General features: G+C 35.2%; 1 protein-coding gene across 4 annotated transcripts in view; it reads right to left on the bottom strand.

Annotated features, from left to right (window-relative positions):
- The window catches only part of APOOL (apolipoprotein O like), a 171,094-nt gene that overhangs the window by 87,746 nt on the left and 62,024 nt on the right, over positions 1–21,324 (bottom strand). For all 4 annotated transcript variants that reach the window (XM_055081501.1, XM_055081500.1, XM_055081499.1 and 1 more), the window contains exons 3-6: positions 14,855–14,974; positions 11,903–11,957; positions 10,312–10,410; positions 3,877–3,968 (exon numbers count right to left, since the gene is read on the bottom strand). In XM_055081501.1, coding sequence (XP_054937476.1) covers positions 3,877–3,968; positions 10,312–10,410; positions 11,903–11,957; positions 14,855–14,974 — 366 coding nt within the window. The remainder of the gene's footprint in view (positions 1–3,876; positions 3,969–10,311; positions 10,411–11,902; positions 11,958–14,854; positions 14,975–21,324) is intronic.

Raw genomic sequence — 21,324 nt, 5'->3', positions numbered from 1 at the left:
CAGCAAGATCCTTTTTGACCCATCTCCTAGAGAAATGGAAATAAAAACAAAAATAAACAAATGGGACCTAATGAAACTTAAAAGTTTTTGCACAGTAAAAGAAACCATAAACAAGACGAAAAGACAACCCTCAGAATGGGAGAAAATATTTGCAAATGAAGCAACTGACAAAGGATTAATCTCCAAAACATACAAGCAACTCATTCAGCTCAATATGAAGAAGACAAACAACCCAATCCAAAAATGGGCAGAAGACTTAAATAGACATTTTTCAAAGAAGATATACAGATTGCCAACAAACACATGAAAGAATGCTCAACACCATTAATCATTAGAGAAATGCAAATCAAAACTACAATGAGATATCATCTCACAGAAAGTGAGATGGTCAGAATGGCCATCATCCAAAAAAAATTTACAAACAATAAATGCTGGAGAGGGTGTGGAGAAAAGGGAACCCTCTTGCACTATTGGTGAGAATGTAAACTGATACAGCCACTATGGAGAACAGTATGGAGGTTCCTTAAAAAACTAAAAATATAACTACCATATGACCCAACAATCCCACTACTGGGCATATATCCTGAGAAAACCATAATTCAAAATGAGTCATGTACCAAAATGTTCATTGCAGCTCTATTTACAATAGCCAGGACATGGAAGCAACCTAAGTGTCCATCAACAGATGAATGTATAAAGAAGATGTGGCACATATATACAATGGAATATTACTCAGCCATGAAAAGGAAGGAAACTGAGTTATTTGTAGTGAGGTGGATGGACCTAGAGCCTGTCATACAGAGTGAAGTAAGTCAGGAAGAGAAAAACAAATACCTTATGTTACCACATATATATTGAATCTAAAAAAAGAAAGAAAAAGAAAGTTCAGAAGAACCTAGGGGCAAGATGGGAACACAGATGCAGACTTACTTGAGAATGGACTTGAGGATACAGGGAGGGGAACGGTAAGCTGGGACAAAGTGAGAGACTGGCATGGACATATATACACTATCAAACGTAAAATAGATAGGTAGAGGGGGGCAGCCACATGGCACAGGGTGATCAGCTTGGTGCTTTGTGACCACCTGGAGGTTGGGATGGGGAGGGTGGGAGGGACGGAGATGCAAGAGGGAAGAGATATGGGGACATGTGTGTATGTGTAACTGATTGACTTTGTTGTAGAGCAGAAACTGAAACACGATTGTAAAGCAGGTATACTCTAATAAACATGTTAAAAAGTTATAATAAATGATGGTCATAAAATTCTGAATATTCACCATTAGTAGGTACTCTACAATATACACAACTACTGTCTTTCACAAGTGATTTGTATGCTTATGAAGAATAAGTTGTATTTGTTTCCAGATGTCTAATCAGCTTTACTATAATTAAACAGTTTAAATGTAACATAACAGGATGAAATGTAAGTGTAAAGAGCATTGTTCTGTTTACAAAAATTAAGTGTTTTGTGAAGACTAAAAAGTTAATAAAAAAAAAAACAAAAAAAACCTACTGTCAAATTAGAGGTGCTCAAGATAAGTGTAAAAGGCTAGGAGAAATACAAAATTAAACAGGATTCTGCACTCATATCATTTAAAAAATGTTTTTAAGTGTTGATTTGATTTTTGGGACTTCCCTGGAGGTCCAGTGGTTAAGACTCCTTGCTTCCACTGCATGGGGTGCAGGTTAGATCCCTGGTCAGTGCAACTAAAATCCCGCATGCTGCGCGGGTGTGGCCCCCCGGCAAAAAAAAAAAGCGTGCATTCGATTTTAAAGAAACCTCTAAACTGAAAACAGTATTAGACATATTACAGATATGGATAATTATAAGAAAGATGTTATGGACCTTCAAGTAGGAGGACCTTCATACTCATAGAAAAGTCCTACTTCAAAAGACAGAAAAATGAACAAACGTTATGTTTTAAATTGAAATAAAATATTTAAGGTACATATTTATGATTTTTAATAAACTTCATGCTTTAACATTTTCAATTAATTGTTAACTACTCATCCTGATAATATCAAATTAGAAGGTACCTATTGTATATCTACAATTATTCATATAGTTTTGGGTAGGGGAGTCACAGATTCCCTGAAGTCTATCATGGATCTCAGGATAAGAACCCGTGTTCTCTCTCTCTCTCTCTCTCTCTCTCTCTCTCTCTCTCTCTCCCCCTGCCTCCCTCCCTCCCTCCCTCCCTCCCTCCCTCCCTCTCTCTCTCTCTATATATATATATATTAGAATTCACCAAATATTACATGTGATGCTGTTATATGACAGTCAAAGAAAAGCAAAGGTCTGAACTCTAGGGATTTAAGTAAGAATCATTATTTAACTACAGAAGAACTTTAAGGAACTCATATTACATAGAAATTTTTATTTAAAGTCCCGCAATTCTTTTCTTTTTATTTTCATTCTGTTAAAGTAAATTGAAGCTTCATACTTTATTGTAAAAATTAAAAATAAGATGCATATTATACTATGATCCTGTTCTTACGAAACTGTTATCTATTCATCCATCCATCTGTCTATGTCTATGTATGCATGAAGAAATGTCTAGAATAACATTCTATCAAATTTTAACACATATTTTTCTGGATGGAAAAATTTCAGGTGATTAGTTGGTTTTTTTCTTATACTTTTTTGTAATGCTTAAATTATTTAAGAATAAGTAGGTACCAATTTTATTTAAAAAAACCCACAAAGTCATTATTCTAAACAAACAAAAACAATCAGTGGCAGCATGATGCACCTGGAAGAGAAATGGACAGGGAAGCAAGATGTCTGAAGCTGAATAGAACCCTGGACAAATCAGTCACTGAAATTTCTCTGGGCCACAGTTTCCAAATTGGCAAATGAGAAAATGAGGAAGTTGAACATAATGAGCTCAAAGGTTTCTTTTAGTACTAACATTATATGAACTTAAGTGGCTAATTCCTATGTAAACTCTTAGAAAATATTTTTAAAAATAAGTTTATCATTTTATCCATCAATTACCTCAAATTTAACTAGATTTAATGAATAATGCTCTCTTCCTTTGCTGTAAGCTTTTATAGCTTGATCATATTAGAAACTACATAGGGTACTATATTCTTGACATTCTCAAAATACTAAATAGGCAGCTTTATCTACATCAATAATTAAAGAGATGAAGTAATGAGAATACAAGTACAGAAAAGTCCTGGTAACATCACACAATACTTCAAGTGTGAGGGGGAAATGTTAAATGTTGGTAATTAAAGGAAGAAGGAATGGAAGAAAAAAACTATATCCCAAAGCTCTCCTTCTCAATCCAAATATGTATTAAAAATAAAATAAAAATACTGACACAAACTCTTCAAATCATTAGGAGAATGTTTGGATTTGTAGGGTAAACTCACAAGAAAAATGACAAAACAACTATAATGTGGATTTCAAAATTGAGTGTGCATATGTGTGTGTATTTTTTTTAATCCTCAGAAGCCTCTGTTTTCTATCAGTTGGTTATTTCTTGCATTTTGTTAATCTGTTGAACTGACAACTGCCAGCAGGTATAATTTTCTGTTAATTAAAAACTGAATTTTACACAGCTCAACAATGGAGCAGTATTTCTCCCCATAAATTCTAATTCATTGTCTCTGAATTTAATCCTCAAATCAGCATTTACTTCCTTGAATTATATTTAAACAAATTCTTACTATTTATTTGTGATAATCATGTAATCAACCATGGCATTTACCATGCTGAGATGCTAATGTGATTTTGCCAACATAAGAGAATACCAACTATATTTCTCTGAAAATTAAATGTTGCAGGTGCTGTATGACATTTAAACATTGTCACACTGAGAGTTTAAACAAGTACTGAAATGAAGCCATCGCTTAAAAAGAACTTACCTTTGCAATTATTACTGATTGAACAGGGTAGCAAACAGTTGCTCCTAAAGTGGCCAGTCCCAGTGGATAAGCAATTCTCTTAAACCTAGAACCTATGACATTCAAACAAACTGTTAAACTCCAAACAGATGCTACCAGAGACTTGATGCTTTTATAACTTTCATGCTTTCTTTGTTCCCCTTTAGGCCATCACCTTATGTTAAATTTTCTTTAGGTAATAATACCAATCAAGATGATAGGTAAAATGTCCTTAAGTATTACAGTTCAATTAATACCCCTTAGTTGTCATGTCCAATTTAAGAAAAGTATTCTCAATCTAACATTGATAATTACCTACAAAAAGGGGGTTGATGATTTTCTTCTTTTTAAAAACTAGGTATTTTTTCATGTCCTAAGAAACCCAGAGCTGTAACCACATTTTTTTCAAGTATCTAATAAAGCATGATAATATAGAGAATTAATCAACTACCATGTTTGTGACACCATGTTAAACTGAAATGGACTCTTCAGAGATCCTTTTTTGATTAAGACCTTAGATAGCTAAAGGATCCAACTAACTAATCAGCTAAGGATTTTAAAAGGGACATAACTCCTTCGTGTCACTGATTTCAAATACTAAAGTAATAATTTAATAGAGAAGGAGAAATATCCTAAGATGTTGCTTATATGCAGAATCTAAAAAAAAATGACACAAATGAGCTTATTTACAAAACAGAAACAGACTCACAGACTTGGAGAACTTATGGTTACCGGGGGGTATGGGTAGCGGGGAGAGATAGGGAGTTTGGGATTGACTTGTACACATCACTACTATATTTAAAATGGACAACCAACAAGGACTTACTGTAGAGCAGAAGGAACTCTACTCAATATTCTGTAACAACCTAATTGAGAAAAGAAATTGAAAAAGAATAGATACATGTATATGTAAAACTGAATCACTTTGTTGTACACCTGAAACTAACACAACATTGTTAATCAACTGTACTCCAATATAAAATAAAAAGTTAAAAAATTGCAAGTAACTTGCAATAATCCATTCATTTCCAAAAGTGCCTTAACTAAGCATCTGAGTCATTTTCAAACTTTTTTTTTTAAATAGCAAAATCCTTTTAAAAAAGTCTTTCATATAGAATCTCACCTGGAACTTCATATAAAAAACCTATAGACTTGAAGCGACTCTGGTTAGCCTGAGGGAGTGAAGCTCATTATCAAGCCCTACCTACACAGCTTTTCCCTTATCCCTATACAACCCCTAAACACTTCCATGGAACCCTAGGTTCTATAGAATAGTGTGAAACCCACCACTCTAAGCCATAGCTTAGTTCCAACAGACTGTTGGTTGAAAACAATATGTATTTTAAATGTATTTATTTATTTATTTATTTATTTATGGCTGCGTTGGGTCTTCGTTTCTGTGCGAGGGCTTTCTCTAGTTGTGGCAACCGGGGGCCTCTCTTCATCATGGTGCATGGACCGCTCACTATCGCGGCCTCTCTTGTTGTGGAGCATAGGCTCCAGACGCGCAGGGTCAGTAATTGTGGCTCACGGGCCCAGTTGCTCCGTGGCATGTGGGATCTTCCCAGACCAGGGTTCGAACTCGTGTCCTCCGCATTGGCAGGCAGATTCTCAACCACTGCGCCACCAGGGAAGCCCAACAATATGTATTTTAAATGCTTGTCTGGGTACCCTGGACTGTAAATGTGATCTGGACAATTAGATGATGGGATTTCTAATTAGGGTAAGTACTTTTATTTTCTAGAACAGCTCTTACAACCTTAATTTAAAAATGAGACACCCTATCTGGTATATCAGTAAAGACTATGGTGAAAAATACCTGGCAATGTCTGCAGGCAACTTTACAGTTTAGGGTAGGTAAAAACAAGATGTATTTCTCTGTCTGGTTTAACTATTAGTAAGGAGGCCTTCTACAGTCATGTCTACAACAGACTGAGCATTGAGGGAGGTGGGTAGGTAGGCTGCTTCAACCTTTATTGTAGCTTTCCTTTAGATATTGACAGGTTTTTGTGATACTGGGAAAGAGGGTCTAGCTATATTAAAATATGTCTTGCTCACTATTATTCTAGTATCTGTAGTTTGGTTCTTGATTTTACTGACCTAGCATCCCTTAATGTAGGTTTCCTTGACTCAGCCAAATTCCCCTAATTGTGCTGCTCCTAAACTTGGAACGTGGCAGTTTTTCCTTGATGTATCATCTTATTTTATTTTTTATTTACTTTTTTTGTAGTTGCTATACTTTTTTGAACCATTTTAACACATTTTTGACCAGAGATGTATTATGGCCACAGGCGTCAGTTTCTGCAAAAATCCCCCAGTCAATAATGTGTTAAAATTGAAGTATAGTTAATTTACAATGCTGTGTTAGTTTCAGGTGTACAGCAAAGTGATTCAGTTATATATATCCTCTTTCAGATTATTTTCCATTATAGGTTATTACAAGATATTGAATATAGTTCTCTGTGTTACATAGTAGGTCCTTATTGTTTATTTTACATATAGTAGTATGTATCTGTTAATCCCAAACTCCTAATTTACCTCCCTACCCCCCCACCTCCGCTATCCCCTTTGGTAACCGTAAGTTTGTTTTCTATGTCTGTAAGTCTATTTCTGTTTTGTAAATAAGTTCATTTACATAATATTTTTTAGATTCCACATATAAGTGATATCATATGATATTTGTCTTTCTCCGTCTGACTTGCTTCACTTAGTATGATAATCTCTAGGTCCATCCATGTTGCTGCAAATGGCATTATTTCATTATTTTTTATGGCTGAGTAATATTCCATTGCATATATATATATATACACACACACACACACACACACACACACAATATGGAATATTTCTCACACACACCACGTCTTTGTTATTATTTTCAATATTAAAAAGACTTACATTCATCCTCTCTTTACTTGATGTGAAAGGCCAGTTTATAAGAAAATAAATTTCATTTGGGTTCAATAGCCCTACTCCCGTAAGTGGAAAGGGTCTCTAGACACAGACACTAACTAGCTATGTAATATGTACTATGAAATCATTGAATGATTTCCTTTCTCTGGACCTCTCGCTGTAGCATTATAGGATTAGACTAAACCAACATCTTTCATACATTTTTGACCATGACTCATACTAAAGAACAAATTTTACATTATGACCTCTCTCTCTGTTTCTGTCTCTGTCTGTTTCTCTCTTTCACACACACACATACACACTCCACTGAAACAGAAGTTTCACAATATTTATCCATACTGAGTACAAAACACTCTGATATTTGCTATTGTCCTCTTTTATTTTTTAACAAAATGCTTCCTGAGAGTCACCACATTTATTTCACTACCTACTTATAAACTGAGCTCTGTAATTTGAAAAATACTGGGTTAGATTATTCTAGCTCTGACACTTGGAGTCATTGTGAATGACCTAAGGAACATTTTCTCGTACAAGTGGATTATGAGTTTCTCACTGAGAACTGAGTAATATGCTTTGGCCGGTTTCATTCAAAATTTAATTCTTTCTCTTATTGTTACATGTGGTGATCCTGATTTTCAATGTCTTTCCTAATGAATAATTTATAACATGTACTCAATTAGAAGTTGCATACAGTGTTAGAATAAAAATATGATACAAGCTATGATTAATACTAGCTATAGGGAAGGTCTATTGGGATAAGATATATGGGCTAGAGTTAGAATGCTGGAATGTTCTTATAATTCAGAGGTTTTGTATCTGATTAGGTGTACTTGGGTTAAGGCTACTTTAAGGACTAAAGCTGGGCAAACCAACCATAACATATCTGATGTCAGATTGCAGGTTGGTTCAGAGCTGTGACTTGCAACAACATGTAATTTAATTTGGGGACAATGACTGGCACTGGGGACAGAGGATGAATGGAAGGTGCCCCAGATGGCTACTGACCAGAGAACTGCACAAGCTTAGTAAGGGCTTAGGTGAGGAGGGGAGGCGGTAATCCTACTGAGAGAGATTTCTATACCCAGAGATGGAAGATGGGCAAATACAAAATTCACCATGTGCTTATGAAAGAGTTATTTAGCGATGTGCAGAAAAGAGTTAACATATGCCCAAGACTGCCATTGTTAGAAAGGCATGCTTACAAGACTGGCTATTGGCTGGCATCTGGGCACCTGACTGGTAAGCAGTTCACTACACTAATAGAAAACGTTCCCTGAATCAGAAGAGTGGTATAGTAAGTCCCCTACATACAAACGAGTTCCATTCCGAGAGCGTGTTCATAAGTCCAATTTGTTTGTAAGTCCAACAAAGTTAGTCCTAGGTACCCAACTAACACAATCAGCTATATAGTACTGAACTGTAATAGGTTTATAATACTTTTCACACAAATAGTAATTTAAAAAACCACAAAAAACAAAGAAAACATTTTTAATCTTACAGTACAGTACCTCGAGAAGTACAGTAATACAGTACAACAGCTGGCATACAGGGGCTGGCATCAAGTGAACAAGCAAGAAGAGTCACTGACTGAAGGAGGGAGAGGAAATGGGAGATGTAGAGCTGAAGGATCATCAGCAATAGGAGATGCAGGGCAAGCTGCAATTTCACTCATGCCTGAAGTTGATGGCATAAGTTCTGGTTCCTTGCTGGATTCATTTCTATCTACCCTCTAAAAGAAACGATCCAGTGATGTCTGGGTAGTAACTCTTTTTTTCTCATCACAGATGACAATGTAGCACTGGATTGCATTCTGAACGGCTGCTGCAACCTTTGTGTACCATTCTACGTTAGGGTCCTGTGCCTCAAAAACTAAGAAAATCCTCTTGCCATTTCCTGTGTCGTGAATCTCTTCAGTTCTTCACTTACTTCTTCTTCTTGTCTCTCTTCATCCTTTCTCTGGGCCTCCAATTCCATCAGGTCTTCATTACTAAGCTCCTCATGTTGCACAGAAAGGAGTTCAATGAAGTCGTCCTCTTGCATATCTAGCTCCAGCTTCTCACTGAGGGTCACTAAGTTGCTGAAGACTTCTTTGGACTCCTCATCCACCTTCTCAAATCCACGAAAATCGTGAACAAACTGCGGGCAAAGGTTCTTCCAAACCCCATTCATGGTGATGGCTGTAACCTGACGCCAAGCAAAGTCAATGTTTTTTATGGTCTTGGTTATAGTCCTTCCAAAATCGTCACAAGGTTGTTCCTGATTCGTCACTTGCCTTTACTTCCTGACGAAAAGTGTGACGTAAATAATATTTCTTGAAAGTCCCTATAACTCCCTGGTCCATAGGTTGGATGAGCGATGGTAGTATTCGGTGGCAGATGCACTACTTTGACATTGGGATGAAAGTCGTCCATGAATGGGGGATGGCCTGGAGCACTGTCGAGCAGCAAAAGAATGTTGAATGGGACGTCCTTCTCCAAGCAATATTTCCCTACCGCCAGAATAAAGTGGTGGAAAAAGCAGTCCTGGAAAATGGCCTCTGTTACCCAGGCTTTGGGGTTACTCTTCCACACAATAGGAAGAGAGCCCTTGGCTGTTTTAAAGGGCTCTTGGGTTATCTGAATGATAAACTAAGAGAGGCTTCAGCTTCATCTTGCCGGAAGCACTGCCACCAAACAACAGAGTTAGCCTATCCTTTGCTGCTTTACAGCCTGGCATCAACTTTTCTTCCTTGCTGATATAACTTCGGTCTGGCATCCTCTTCCAGTACAGTCCTGTCTCATCCACATTAAAAACCTGCTCGAGTAAATACATGCCTTCAACAATAATTTCCCGAAGCATTTTAGGAAATTCCCAGGCAGCTACCATACCTGCACTCACGGCCTCGCCACTTACTTTTACGTTGTAAATGTTGGCTCTAGCCTTGAACCAATGAAGCCAGCCATGGCTGGCATTAAAAGATGGGCCCTCTGATTCATTGCTGTGTTTCTTCTTCAAGTCTTTATAAAGGTTTTTACCTTCCCCTTGAACCAGCATTAAGCTGAGTGGGACTTAATGCTGATGCTGATCCTGCTTCCACACAGAGAAGTTTCACCATGTCCTCCATCACTTTTCCACGCTTCTTTGATATTATTGTCCACATCACTGGCACAGCAGACTTCATATGTTCCACGATCTTGTTCTTGTTCTTTAGAATCTTGCTGATGGTTGAATGATTCATGTTATAAGAAGGAGTGACGTCTACCATCTTTTCGCCTCACTCCACTCTCTCAATTATTTTCACTTTTGTTTCCATCGTTATCACTTGGTGCTTCTTAGCAACGCCAGACACGTGAACTAACTTACATGATTGGACATGTGAATGCACGTTCACATCTCTGAAAGTTTGCAACGTGAAGTTTCATATGTAGGGGACTTACTGTACACTGTGCTTAAACTGTTTATACAAATAAATTCAGAAATTAATATAACGGCATTAAAGGAGAGAATATATATTTTTAACCCTACCTTTTCTCGCTGAAATGAAGCCTGCCAATCCTGAAACTGTAATCACTCCAATTTTCGGAAGAAAATCTCGAGGTGGATTCTTCAAATAGAGATATGCATCTCAAGAAATCATTTAAAAAATAATATAAATAACTTACTATAATTGACATTCTATATAGGTATGATGAAGAAAAGTTAGAGATTTGCTAAGATAATACCAGATGGTTTAAACATTCTTCAAAAGAACTACACAAAATAATGATTTGAGCAGCAACTTAAAAAGCCAGTTGTTAATAGTTACTTGTTACAAAATAAAATCTTCCTTCCACAGCTGATTTAATGGTATTTGTTTTCTTAATACAGGCAATTATTACACTTTAATGAAATACAATGCTAGAGTTCACACTAGCATTATATGGATTAAGATGGATTACTATAAAGCAAATTCCTTATTGTGTAAGTATTATATTCTTATAATGGAAATGCTTCTGGCCTTATCTGTTCAAACACTAGTAGGATCTAGTAAGAATTGAAATAGATACTTTAGCAGGAAACTGAATAACAGTCTGCGGAAACATTCAGCTATCACTCTGCTTGCCACTACTCCCCAGGAAACTCAGAGAAGCTGTTGCTCTTGGTTAAAACCAATGATCAGAATGAGAAGTGAGTCTAGACAAAAAAATAGATGGAAAGGGGGCAGAGGTCCAAATTTCTTGGCTTTTTATATATTTAAATGGTTTCTGGTTCCATGCAATCCAAAAAACACACTCTTCTATCATAATTATTTAATTATTAATTATTTATTTAATGGAATTTAATAATATTCCTCAAGGTTGATGAGGAATATAATTTGGAATTAATTGGAATTAATTCCTACACACATTAAATAATGATAATACATACAGGTCATCAACATCACAGAGGCATTTAAAATTTTAGGTGTTCTTTCTGTCCCCCAATACACATTTATTTTGACAACTGGCTTAGGCTAAAAAATATTAGGGAGCTATACCTGCTGCCGAACACCATTATCAAACTAACGAGTCAAATACAATTGTTTTCCAACATTAGCTCAAATATTCTAGGGTGACTAATTGATATCGTGTTTCCTAGCAAGCAATAGCAAAATACTATGTATTTTAACAGCAAATAATATTTATTTAAACTAATTAATAACAATGGAGATATACGTTTAATTTATGCTGTATGAGTATACAATATGAGTTTCATACCTAAAACAGCCAGTTTGAGTCCAGGTGTTGCCACTTACTAGCTATGTGACCTTGGTAATCTACTTAACCCTTCTAAACCCCAGTTTCCTCATCTGTAGAATGGAAGTCATTATAATACCAACATCCAGAAATTTGCTACAAAATAAAATTAGATAAATTATGTAACATGCTCATCATAATGCCTCAACATATAATTGCTAAATAAATAATAGATACTATTGCTTTGTTATTATTATCATAAACTGCTATATAGAGTATAGAGTATAGTTGGTAAAACATGATAATGGATAACATACCAAGTTTATTTTTCTCACATTTAAACCTTGCAAGTTAAAAAGACAATAGGACATTTCTAATTATAGACAGTTCACTCAACCTACCTTTTCCAAATTGTACTGTATCCATTATCCCATATTTCACGAAGACATAAACACCCTAAGTAAAAAGGGGGAAAAAAGAACATCTGCATTTTTGAAGATGTTGATAATTAGGTCAAATAGCCCACATCTTTGAGATTATATGAAATTGCACCAAAATCTAAATCTAGTTTTCCTGTTTATTCTCTATGTGGACACTTGTTGAACTTAGCTTCTCTTCACTTCTTGCTTTTCATTCTATTTAACATGGATAATACTTGTTTGCTATATTCCTCATATAAATGGGTAAAGTAATGCCAATAAAATAATCAGAGCAGCTCACAGAAAAGTTATTACAGAAGTACAAAGATTTATCATCTTATTTTATGATAGCGTAGAAAAATGAATGGAATTTTTTAGAAGCATGAAGAGAGGTATATTTCAGCTTAGAAGAAACATCTGATTAATAAAGATGTGGCAGCAACAACATAATGATTTGTGGAGAAAAGAACAAAAAGCCTAAAGAAACGTGCGTCATCTTCTCCCTTTTTCTTAGTGCTCATTAGAATGAGAAAAAAAATCTAAATAAGACATTTATCTTAGAATAGAAATCATCCTACACAGACTAGTGTCCATCTTGTTTTCAACAGGAACATAAATTATCTGCAAATCAAGATTGTATTAGCCCACTGAAGGGATTAAAGCTTTAAATCAAATGATTCTTTTTACCTGTTTCTAACTATTTATTTTAGTGCAAGAAATATTGTTATGCACATTTTTTGATATGTACTATCTCAAGTACATCAGAAGAAAAATGAAGGCATGGAATAATTTACCCATAGTAATTACCCATAGTCATGTTACACTCTATTGATAAAACTAGAAAACACAGTCTAAGTATGTGGTCTCCATCTCTGAACTAGCTGCTATGAAACCATGGGATAAAAACAACAAAAGAGATTTTCAAAGCAAAGACAATAGAAATGATTATATTAGACAGGAAAGAATTAAATTATTGCTATTGATATATCTTGGTATTAGTAACTTTGTCTCAGACAGATACTTTCATGATGATCAGATGCAGAAGTTCATCCTGTTCATGGTTTACAGCTGTACAAACCAACACAGACCCTAACCGCCACTGAGCTACTTCTCCTTGGGGACTGTTTCTTGAGAAAATTTCACGTCAAAGTTATAAGCTTACTGATCAGTGGATTGGGAATAATGTAACTGTTGAGGAAGAAAACTTTGGGGAAATTTTCTTTAGCTGTGTTTAGGAATTCACTTTTACCACTGGAGGTCGCTGCTACCTAAATTTCAAAACACTAAGGAGTAGGAATAGAAATTGAATTTGCCCTACATGATTCTAAGTTTAATGCAGGATGTAATTTGAGCCAGAGGTAATTTTTAAAGAATAGATTACATTTTAAGGAGAACATTAGAGAGGAAATGTTTACATTGAAGATGAAATGCATTTGAAAGCGCCCTTCTTCAATCTATTCATTTCAGCATATTAACAGAGTAAAAAGTCCTTTTAGTCTTAAATTGGGTGATAGTAACAATAGCAATTTAAAGATCTCACAGGAACAATTAACCTCACTAAAAACAACTTTGAGAACACTATGGAAAATTAGGTGTCAAGAGACTTCAGTCTGAATCATCCAGCTGTTGGCATACAGCCTCAGGGGCATGACTCAGACACTAATTAGTTAAGCTATTTCCTGCTGAGACCAAACTATTAATAGTGTGCAGTACAACTAGTCAAACTATTAAAAGTGTATTATTAGAATTATAAAAGTCTATTAGAATTGTTTGACAGGCACAAATTTTAAAAAAATAACACCATGTATTCATCAGATGTTTGAAATATCTGAAATGACCAGAGTTCACAGATTTGATATTTCATAAGATCATTAGAATTTTCTTTTTAAAAAGAATGGATTAGAAACAAAAAAAGCACAAGGGTTCACAATTGGATAGATTAGATTTGAGGAAAAGTTGTGTGGTTATTAGGTCAGAATGATGAAAACAATGGTACCACCATTATCATTATGACACTGACACTGGAGATATTGATGTTAGCACACATCTATGTTGATGCAATGATTATGAAACAGTAGTATTGTACTAGCTTACTCCACCCCTCTGCTGCTGGATAATGCTGATTGAAGGCTAAGTATTAAAATAAGGTGAATTCTATTTTGCCCAATAGCTGACTATAGTCAAAACGGTCTTATGAACTAAACCTAACAAGTGAATATTTTACTCAGCCAAATAAATAACAATGCAGAAGTAATCTCAGAACTTCACATAAAAGGTCAAGCAATTTTGTACATGCCACGTGACATAAATTCTTGCTGAACTACTTTAATCTATGCAGTAGTGGTAGAGTAGATTAAATATGGCCACAAATTCTTTGCTGCTACTCATATTGAGAGATGGTATCTAATTCCCCTCCCATAAAAACTGGGTTGGCCTTAATGACTTGATTTAACAACAGAATACTGTAGAAGTAACCTTCCTGGACACCTGAAGACAGGTAAGAAGCTTGGCAAATTCTGACTAAGGCCTCCTGCAATATTTTCTCTAGGAGCCCTGAACTGTCCATGTAAGTTATCTGACTACCTGAGGCCAGGTGTAGATGCTTCAGTCAACATTCCCAGCTGAGCCCAGCCTTCTAGCCATCTGTGACAAGGCACCAGTGAAGAGAATGAAGCTGTCTTGGACCCTCTAAATCAGCCCATTCACCTGGTGAATACCACTGGGTGGCCTCTGTCAACACCACATGCAACAGAAGAATCAGCTGTCTGAAGTCTGATTAAATTTCTGACTCACAAAATCATGAGACAGAACAGTTGCTGTTTTAAACCACTAAGTTTTGGGGTAGTTTGTTACACATAAATGAATAACTGGAACAATTGTTATGTAATAAAATGAGAACCCTCTGATATGAAACCACTATCAGAATTCACTTACCTTGCACCAGCCAATATAATGACCAGTTGTAGTGCGAATGGACGCAAAGCCCATTTGTAAATGACCAGGCTGCTCATCAACATATTTAGACTGGAGAGGTGGTGCAGTATATATGGGGAGCTAGAAGGAAAAAAATTCATGTCAAAAATATAAAATAGCTGAACTTCCTTTTCCAGCAGTATGGCAGAATAAGAATCCTCATCAACATTCCTACTGAAACAACTAAAAATGCTGATAAAATATATTTTAAACCAGCTTTTACCTTGAGGTCATTTGCTGTAAAACAGATGGTTTACGGAGTATGGGATCAGGAAACAAAACCCAGAATGAGCTTGAGGTGGGCAATCTTACTGGAGAGCCTATAAAATTGGCATCCCAAGGTGCTGCATGCTCAATTTAAGGTTGAACTAGAAATAAACAGTTCACTCCAAGGAACTGTTAGGAAAACTGATTGTCTCAAAGATTGGGCACTGAGTAGAGAGGAAAGAAATATTTCCTAAGAATTGGCAATCACAAGTGAGAACTCATAATGTGCAGCATGAAACTATCTTGATAATCTAAGAAATCTCAAATTAAGTATACATTTAAGGTGCTCCCAGGCTGGTATCCCCCACAGATGCTTGGCAGAAGCAAATGAACAGCTCCTCTCTGGAGGAAGCTACCCAGACTTCAAAGATTTACAACAGATAAAGGCCCAAGAAATATGAGACCACAATTTCAAAAAATTAAAAAACACAAAGAAGCAAAATCAGAAAACACAAGGAAGCATGTGGACAAGAGCGAGCAGAAACAACAAAGAGCAGAATCAGAGCCACAAAAAATGTATATACTAGAACATATGGTATCAAATACATATATTTTTATTTTTAGAGAAATAAAAGGGGAAATTTGAGTTAAGAGCAAGAGACTACAAGAATTACCAAAGCTAATGAAAATAAAGAGAAAGAGAACTTCTAGAACTGGAAATTAAAACAAATAAGGAGCTCAATTGATAAGTTTTGATAGATTGAATACAGTTTACAGTTTCTGAGAGATTTTGTGAATTAGTAGACCTAAAGAAATTTTTATGCAAAGAAATGAAAAAAAATATGAAAGAGACACATATGATAGAGTGAGAAATATTAATATATGTCTAATCAGAGTTCCAGAGGAAAGGAGAAAGATGGGGCAGAATATTTGAAGAGAATAGTCAAGATTTTTCCAGAACTTATGAACACTTGACAGGTTCAGAAATCTAACATATCCCAAACAGGATAAATAAAAAGTAATCCACAATTAGACAAGTCATAGTAAAACTCTATAACACCAAGGACAAAGAGGGGATATTTAAAAAAAAAGCCAGAGAGAAAAGACAGATTACCTTCAAAGGAATAAAAATTAGATAAACTTTGACTTCTCAAAAACAACACTGGAAGGCACAATATAATATCTTCAATGCGCTAAAAAAAGTAACTCAACTGAGAATTATATACTCAATAGAATATCTTTTTTTCCAAAAATGAGGGGAGAAGTAAGGACACAGACAGACAAAACCCAAGATAGTGTGTAACCAAATGACCCTCAGTGGGAAATTTTAAAACATGTACTTAAGGCAGAAGAAAAATATTCCCATTGAGAAGGTCTGTGATGGAAGAAGGAATGATTAGCAAAGAAAGTGGTAAATATGTGGGTAAAACTAAAACAATGAATATATAAAATAATAATTTTTATGCATGTGTTTAAAAAATAGAACTACATCCCTGAGTATCAATATATTATAAGTTAGGAAGGGATGTCAGAAATTAAAATGTTCTTGGTTCTTAATATGGTTTGGACAGAGGGTAAATATACTGATAAGACTTGAAATGAATGCAGGTTAAAATTTCTAGGGTGACCAATAAAACAGAAAAAAAAAGAAGGCAGAATTAACAAACTCTGTTATAGAAAAAAAAAAGAGAAAAAATAAAGCAAAGAAAGGAAATAAAAGAACAGAAGAGGTAAGAAAAACAAAAACCACAAAAACTTGGTAGAAATGATTCCAAAGATATTAAAAATTATAATAGATGCAAATGGATAAAATGATCTAGTTGAAAGCCAAAGATGACGAGATTGCATTTACAAAATACAGCCAACATTTTGTTTATGAGACATTGTTAAAACAACTATTTAGAAAGGTTAGGGGAAAAAAAGGAATAAAAAATACATATTGGGCAAATAGCCCCCCAAAGAAAGTTACTATAAGCTATATTAATATTAGACAACACAGACTTTGAGACAAAAATCATTACTAGAGATCAAGTGCCTATATTAAGACAAAAAGTTTAAATAATGAGAGAGAGTACATTCTTAAACTTGTATGCATCTATTAATATATTCTGAAAATACATGAAACAAGGGGAAATAGACAAATTCACCATCAGAGAGGAAGTTTAACTTATTCTCCATGATGGTTGATCAAAAAGCAGATTAAAAATAAAAACTAATAGTAATGAGCAGAAGTGGGCAAACTATAGCCCATGGACTAGTCACCAGTTTATGTAAATCAAGTTTTATTGGGTCACCAGCTATACTCATTCATTAACGTATTGTCTACGGCTACTTTTGTGCTACAACAGCAGTTGAGACGATGTGACAGAGTGGCATATGTTTAAAATATTTACTATAGGGCTTTTAAAGAAAAAACTCTATTGACTCCTGGTACAGAAAAATATAATCAACAAGCTTGATCTCACGGACATATATAGCACAGTGCATTGAACAACTGCAAAATACATAATATTTTCAAGCACAAATGGAAATGTATAAAAAACTGACTGCACCCTGGACCATTTCAGGAACTGAAAGTCTTAGGAAATTTCAAAGGACTAATATACAGAATATGTTCTCTTAACACAAAACTCCCACAGCTAAGTCATACTTACTAGTAACAGAATGAATGTTTTCTCCTTTACATCAGAAACATACAAAATGCCACTCTCACCACTTCTATTCAACATTTTACTGGAGGTTCTAGTCAGTGAATTCAGAAAAGAAAAAGAAATAGAAGACACTAAATTGGAAAGGAATAAATAAAACTATCTCTATTCACAGATGGCATGATCTTGTATATAGAAAATCCTAAGGAACCCCCATAACCCCTACTACAACAAATAAACAATTTCTGTAAGGTTGCAGGGTAAAAGATCAATATACAAAAATCAATTGTATTTTTATACACTAGCAATAAATGATCTGAAAATGAAATTAAGAAAGCAATTCCATCTAAAATAGCATCAAAAAATAAAATACTTAGGAATAAATTCAACAAAGTGTAAGACTTGTACACTGAAAATGAAAACTACAAAAATGTTGAAAGAAAGAGAGAAGATGTAAATAAATGGAAAGACATCACAGACATCCCATGTTCTTGGATTAGAAGGCTAAATATTATTAGAATGGCAATATTTCCCAAATTGATCCACGGATTTGAAGGAAGTACTATGAAAATCCTGCTTGCCTTTTTTTTCTCCATAAAACAAAAATTTGATGCTAAAATTCATACAGATGTAAAAGGGAAACAGAATAGCCAAAACAATCTTGAAAAAGAAGAACAAAATTGGAGGACACATACTCCTCAATTTCAAAACTTGTTACAAAATAATAGTATGGTATTGTTATAAGGATAGATATATAGATAAATGGAATAGAATTTTGAGTCTAGAAATGAACCCATGAATTTATGGTCAACTGATTTTCAACAAGGTAACAAAGAAAATTCAATGGAGAAAGAATAGTATTTTCAACAAACAGTACATGGACAATTGGATATTCACATACAAAAGAAAGAAGTTGGACCCCTACCTCATGCCACATACAAAATATTAACTCAAATGGATCTCAGAACTAAATATAAGAGCTAAAATTATACAACTCTTAGAAGAAAACATAAAGGTAAATCTTCATGACTTTGGGTTAAGCAATGATTTCTTATATACAACATCAGAAGCACTAGCAACAAAAGCAAAAAAATAAAAATAAATTGGACTTCATCAAAATTAAAAACTTGTGATACCATCAATATAGTAAAAGGACAACCTATGGACAATACTTACAAATCATGTATCTCATAAAGAACTTGTATCTGGAATATATAAAGAACACTTGCAATTCAACAATAAAAAGACGAATTACCCAATTTAAAAAATGACAAAGAATTTGAATAGACATTTCTCCAAAGATGTACCAATTACCAGTAAGCACATGAAAAAATGCTTGATATCATTACTTATTAGGGAAATGCAAATCAAAACTCCAATGAAGTATCATTTCACACCCACTAGGATTGCTATAATCAAAAAAGAGAGACAATAACAAGGGTTGGTAAAGATGTGGAGAAACTAGAACCTTCATACACTGCTGGTGAGACTAAATGGTGTAGTCGCTTTGGAAGACAGCCTAGCAGTTCCTCAAAAGTTAAAGATACAGTTGCCATATGGACCAGAAGTTCCACTCCTAGGTCTATACCCAAGAGAAATGAAAACATATGTTGACACAAAACTTACACAACAAAGTTCATAGAAGTATCAGCCATAATAGCCCCAAAGTGGAAAAAACCCTAATGTCCATCAATTGATACATGGATAAACACCTGCTGTATTTACAGAATGAACTATTATTCAGTAATAAAAGGAGACACAAGAGGGAAGAGATATGGGAACATATGTATATGTATAACTGATTCACTTTGTTATAAAGCAGAAACTAACACACCATTGTAAAGCAATTATACTCCAATAAAGATGTTAAAAAAAAGGAAATGACATACAAATACATTCCATAACATGGATGAAACTTGAAAACATTTTGGCAATTGAAAGAAGTCAGTCACAAAAGGCCACATGTTATATATGAAAACGAAAAAATACACTAGAAGGAATCAATAGCAGAATAACTGAGGCAAAAGAAGGGAAAGGGCGCTGGAAGGCGGAATGGTGCAAATCACTGCTGCAGAGCAGAATAAAGAAAAAAGAACAAAAGGAAATGAGGACAGTCTCAGAGACTTCTGGGACAACATTAAACGCACCAACGTTCGAATTATGGGGGGCCCAGAAGAAGAAAAAGGGCCAGAGAAAATATTTGAAGAGAATATAGTCAAAAACTTCCCTAACATGGGAAAGGAAATAGTCACCCAAGTCCAGGAAGCAGAGTCCCATACCGGATAAACCCAGAGGACCATAATGAGGCACATATTACTCAAACTAACAAAAATTAAATACAAAGAAAAAATATTAAAAGCAGCAAGGAAAAAGCAAAAAAATAACACACAAGGGAATCCCCATAAGGTTATCAGCTGATTTTTCAGCAGAAACTCTGTAGGCCAGAAGAGAGGGGCAGGATATATTTCAAGTGATGAAAGGGAAAAACCTACAACCAAGAATACTCTACCCAGCAAGGCTCTTGGTCAGATTTGAAGGAGAAATCAAAAGCTTTACAGACAAGGAAAAGCTAAGAGAGTTCAGCACCACCAAACCAGCTATACAACGAATGCAAAAGGAACTTCTCTAGGCAGAGGAAAAAAAAAAGAGGCCACAACTAGAAACACGGAAATTACAAATGGGAAAGCTCACTGGTAAAGGCAAACAGACAGTAAAAGCAGAAAATCATCCTTACACAAATATGATATCAAAATGAGCAACTGTGAGAAGAGAATACAAATGCAGGAAATGGGAACTGTATTTGAAATTAAGAGACCACCAACTTAAAACAACCTTCTCTATATAGGCTGTTTTATCAAAACCTCATGGGAAATGTAAACCAAAAAACTACAATAGATATACATACAAAAAAGATAAGTAACACAAACACAACACTAAAGATGGTCATCAAACCACAAGAGAAGAGAACAAAAGAGAAAGGGAAGAAAAAAGACTAAAAAAACAAACCCCAAACAATTTAAAAAATTGCAGTAGGAACATACATATTGATAATTACCTTAAATGTAAATGGATTAAAAGCTTCAACCAAAAGACACAGACTGGCTGAATGGATACACAAACAAGACCCATATATAGGCTGTCTACAAGACACCCACTTCAAACCTAGGAACACATACAGATTGAAAGTGAGGGGATGGAAAAAGATATTCCATGCAAATGGAAATCAAAAGAAAGCTAGGGTAGCAATACTCATATCAGACAATACAGACTTTAAAATAAAGACTATTACAAGGGACAAGGAAGGACACTACATAATGATCAAGGGATCAATCCAAGAAAAAGATATAACAATTGTAAATATATATGCACCCAACATAGGAGCACCTCAATATATAGGGCAAAGGATAACAGCCATAAAAGGGGAAATCGGGTCTTCCCTGGTGGCGCAGTGGTTGAGAATCCGCCTGCTGATGCAAGGGACACGGGTTCGTGCCCAGGTCCGGGAAGATCCCACATGCCGCTGGGCGGCTGGGCCCGTGAGCCATGGCCGCTGAGCCTGCGCATCCGGAGCCTGTG

This window comes from Physeter macrocephalus, chromosome 21 (genome assembly GCF_002837175.3).
Source record: "Physeter macrocephalus isolate SW-GA chromosome 21, ASM283717v5, whole genome shotgun sequence".
In the NCBI taxonomy this organism is placed as follows: Eukaryota; Metazoa; Chordata; class Mammalia; order Artiodactyla; family Physeteridae; genus Physeter; species Physeter macrocephalus.
This window is presented reverse-complemented; position numbering and strand designations above follow the sequence as displayed.